This window comes from Limulus polyphemus, unplaced genomic scaffold (genome assembly GCF_000517525.1).
Source record: "Limulus polyphemus unplaced genomic scaffold, Limulus_polyphemus-2.1.2 Scaffold11509, whole genome shotgun sequence".
Taxonomy (NCBI): Eukaryota; Metazoa; Arthropoda; class Merostomata; order Xiphosura; family Limulidae; genus Limulus; species Limulus polyphemus.
In genome coordinates, this window is record NW_013677119.1 from 12,021 (window position 1) to 15,954 (window position 3,934).

General features: G+C 33.7%; 1 protein-coding gene across 1 annotated transcript in view; it reads left to right on the top strand.

Annotated features, from left to right (window-relative positions):
* The window catches only part of LOC106476771 (cytochrome P450 3A6-like), a gene marked incomplete at both ends in the record, with an annotated part of 12,522 nt that extends 8,789 nt beyond the window's left edge, over positions 1 to 3,733 (top strand). The window contains 4 exons of the mRNA XM_013937398.2: positions 1,032 to 1,269; positions 1,998 to 2,140; positions 3,050 to 3,182; positions 3,649 to 3,733. Coding sequence (XP_013792852.2) covers positions 1,032 to 1,269; positions 1,998 to 2,140; positions 3,050 to 3,182; positions 3,649 to 3,733 — 599 coding nt within the window. The remainder of the gene's footprint in view (positions 1 to 1,031; positions 1,270 to 1,997; positions 2,141 to 3,049; positions 3,183 to 3,648) is intronic.
* Between the last annotated feature and the right edge of the window lie 201 nt (positions 3,734 to 3,934).

Consider the following 3,934-nt stretch of genomic DNA (forward strand, 5'->3'; position numbering starts at 1 on the left):
TGAGAGGACAAAAAAGGCTGTCAAGAGGAGCATCGAAATGGATCCCAGATTAACGACTGCAGAAATGGCCAAAGCTGGTGGAATGAGCCCGAAATCTGTTCAACGGATTCTCCACAGATTGGGTTATCGTTGCAGAGCAGTTAGACGGAAACCCTTATTAAGACCTCCCAACATAGTCAGACGAAAGAAGTGGGCAAGTGATATGATGACCAAGCCTCTGGACTTTTGGAAGACCGTATTGTTCTCAAACGAATCAAGATTCGCTCAATTTTCGGACAGTGGGAGGATGTGGGTCTGGAGAATGCTTCACCAAGAGTTTTGGCTCAACAGATTGCAGCCAACTGTGAAGCATGGTGGTTTCAGCGTGATGGTTTGGGGAGTTGTTTGGGTTGATGGAAGATCGAGCTTAGTGGAGTGCGTTGGCAACATAAATTTTGCGAAATACGTCGAAATATTGGAGGAAGAACTCTTGCCACTTTATTCCTCGGGGTTCGTAGACAAGAACGCAACGTTGTTCCAGGAAGATGGAGCACCGTGTCACACTGCTAGAAACACCCAAAAGTGGCAGGAAGAAAATGTTATCCAGAAGTTGCCCTGGCCGAGCCAATCTCCTGACATGAACCCAATCGAAAACCTCTGTGCCATACTCGACCGGTAAGTCAAGAAACAACCAAAAAAATCAACTTCAAAGAGCGATCTACTCCAAGTTTTGAAGCAAGAGTGGGCGAAAATATCACAATCTAAAATTGACGAGATGATTCTCACGATGCCTCAAAGGATCAACGAACTCCACGAAGCGAAAGGAAGATCTACTAGATATTAATTAAATTATAAATATATCAATTCATGTGAATATGACTGAAAATTTTAATTTTTTTTCTGAAAAGGTGGTGTCTATTTACTTGTGACCACGCTGTGTATATATGAATTTTATAATTATGACATTTATCAATAATTAATATAGTAATGATAATTCTTTACACTTATTGTATTTAATTACACAGTCTACAATAAACTGATTTACATTTCAGATGACACCAATCATGCAGGAATGTGTTGGGGTTCTTATGGAAAAAATTGCCCAAAAAGCCCAAACAGAGGAAGATTTCGATATATTCGAGATGTACCAAGGATTGTCAGCTGATGTCATCATTCAAACTTGTTTTGGAATGCAGACGAATGGCCAGCGTAATCCAAAAGATCCAGTTCTAACCAACTGTAGAGCTTTTACAAACATTCAGACTACTGAGTTTCTCATCTTTTTGATAAGTATGTTTGAGTTAGGTTTTATTTCATAGGATCAGTCTATATAAAAAGGAAATGTCTTAATTTTTTGGAAAAGCAGACAATTGAAAATCAAATATCCAATCCTCATATTGTTATTACATCTATAACAGTACTCGTGATACGTCACACACAAGTTATACATATACAATGTATATATATATATGTGTGTGTGTGTGTGTGTGTGTGTCGAATAACAATCAAAGTCTGTTTTAACTTAACTGGTGTACTAGTTAATTTCATTTTATCTTTTTACTTTAAGATATCATAAAATACCGTTAAGATTTTCTTTTTTGGCAGAAACATGTGTCTGACTATGTATATGTCTATTGAAAGTTTGCATAATTTATTCTTAGGCTCAGTTTCTTCAAAAGACAATATAAAATACTCATACTACTTACTAGACGAGAGAAGCTTTAAAAATCAATAACCGAAATATCGTTACTATAATTGAATATTTCTTTTTCTCAAGAGCAATACACACAAGGGTTGGATTTGAAGAGGGGATGGGGATCTTGTAAGAATGAAACTTAGTCTTAAGGCTTGGAATGATATACATAATGTCAAAGTTTAAAGTTTTGAACAGAAAGAAACTACTTTTGAATGAAGATACAGTTCACGAGAACACACGTTGAATTATTTGATATTTCGATGTAGATAAATTTTCATTCAAATTTATAAAGAGATTTACTGAAAAACGACTTTGATTACAGTGTGCTTTCCTGAGCTTTACAACATCCTTTATCCAATTCGAAAACTGGTGGATGTCATATGGCATCAGATATTCTCAACTCCAGCAAGATCCTTAATCGAAGGAATTACGAAAGTCATAGAAGAGAGACGAAAAAATCCAGCGGTAAGAACTTTTCTGTCTTTCATCATATCGATAATAACCGTTACTTTTACTCAGTTTACGGAAAAAGACAATTCCAAATTATCCCGAAAAATATCCATAAAGAATTCTAGCTAAAGTTGTATTTGAAGTAATTTCATTTAAAGACAGTGTTTCTCATCAGTATCAGAAATCATTATTCACTGTATGTGATAAATTGGACTTTTATTACGTATATCTCAGAATTGATATAATAATTTTCAACCTGAACGACGCCTTACGTTCACGTAGGTTAAATGACAAGTTAAGATATCCCTAGTGCTTAGAAATAGCTATTACTAATTATTCAGTTTTATAAAGGGCTCACATTTAAAAATAAGAAGCGGTTTTATCACCATCAAATCTCTAATGTTCAGTGTTTAGATCCGCAGCCTGACACGCTATCAACAAGATAATGCTTGGTCAAAATAGGTTTGTGTGTGATTTAATCTAATTTAATCTTGGGAATATCAGTTATCAAACAACTTTGAAAACTGTACGTCTAATTAAACGATTCGACAAAATACTGTTGTTTGATATTTAAGTATCTTTATTTAATTAATTGATAAATGTAAAACAGGCTATATAAAAAATATATCTGATAAATAATATTGTTTAATATTTAAGTATTTCTATTGAATTAATTGATAAATGTAAATTATTATTGTAATAAAAAGTGGAGTAGAATATCATGATATATTAATTTGGAAGTTTTTTTAATTTTTTACGACATTTACAGGCATATAACTTAGATAAACACCGATTTTATTTTTATATTCAAAGGTCAGTAATACTCCTTTGAATAACCTTGAAATTCTACTATAAAATTGTTTTACTGGTAAATCATCATGCTATGCACGTGTAAAAGTTTTGTCTTTTCTCCTATGTTTTTAGCTTCGAAGAGTTGATCTTCTTCAGTTGATGTTGGATGCTCGAATTGCTAAAGAAGACATTCAAAATGTGACTGCTAAACACCTGACTGCTGGTGAAGACGAGCCAACAAAAGATGTTTCTAAAGTCAAAGAAGGTAAACATAAACCTAACATATTTCAAGGATTAACTGCATTTAATGTTATAGGATAGTAACATAGGTTCTTCAAATTGTTACATAGATTCATAAATTTCTCTGTGTATTTCATTGTTCTTTTGTAAGAACATTAATCCCTGCCCAGTAAGTTGTACTACTGAGAGAATTGTGTATTGGAATAGAATGTGCTTGCAGTCATCAGCTTTGTGTAGAGAGTACCAACAATGTTGGTTGAGTTGCAGCACCAACCTTGTACTGATGCTCAACCATGCTTCATTGTAGATATAGTAAGTTGATTCTGATACCCTTCTGCTCTCCGCCCTCAAACAAACTCATGTTCATATTTGCTAAACAGTTCAAACTTCACATCACGTTCATTGACCAGATTTGTAAAAAACGTATATAAATAGATGGTCAAATCTCCATTTGGTTACGTTTTATACCTTTTTTGCATTTATTTGATCAGAAACTTCGAAAGACGGGAAGAAGCAGATCAAATTTAACACAGATGGGGAAATTACAGCAAATTCTATCACTTTCTTACTGGCCGGGTAAGTCTAGTGTCCACTTATTATATTAAGTATAATATCTATGTAAAATGACCGTACTTAAACTGTGTCCTTCGGGTATGGTTAATACTATTATAGGAAAAGCAATTGAAATAATCTCTTGTGCCACTGTATGTGAAGAATATCTTTCAAATATTCGTGCAATTAATATTTGTCTAATGATGAAATACCACAGTTAAAAAT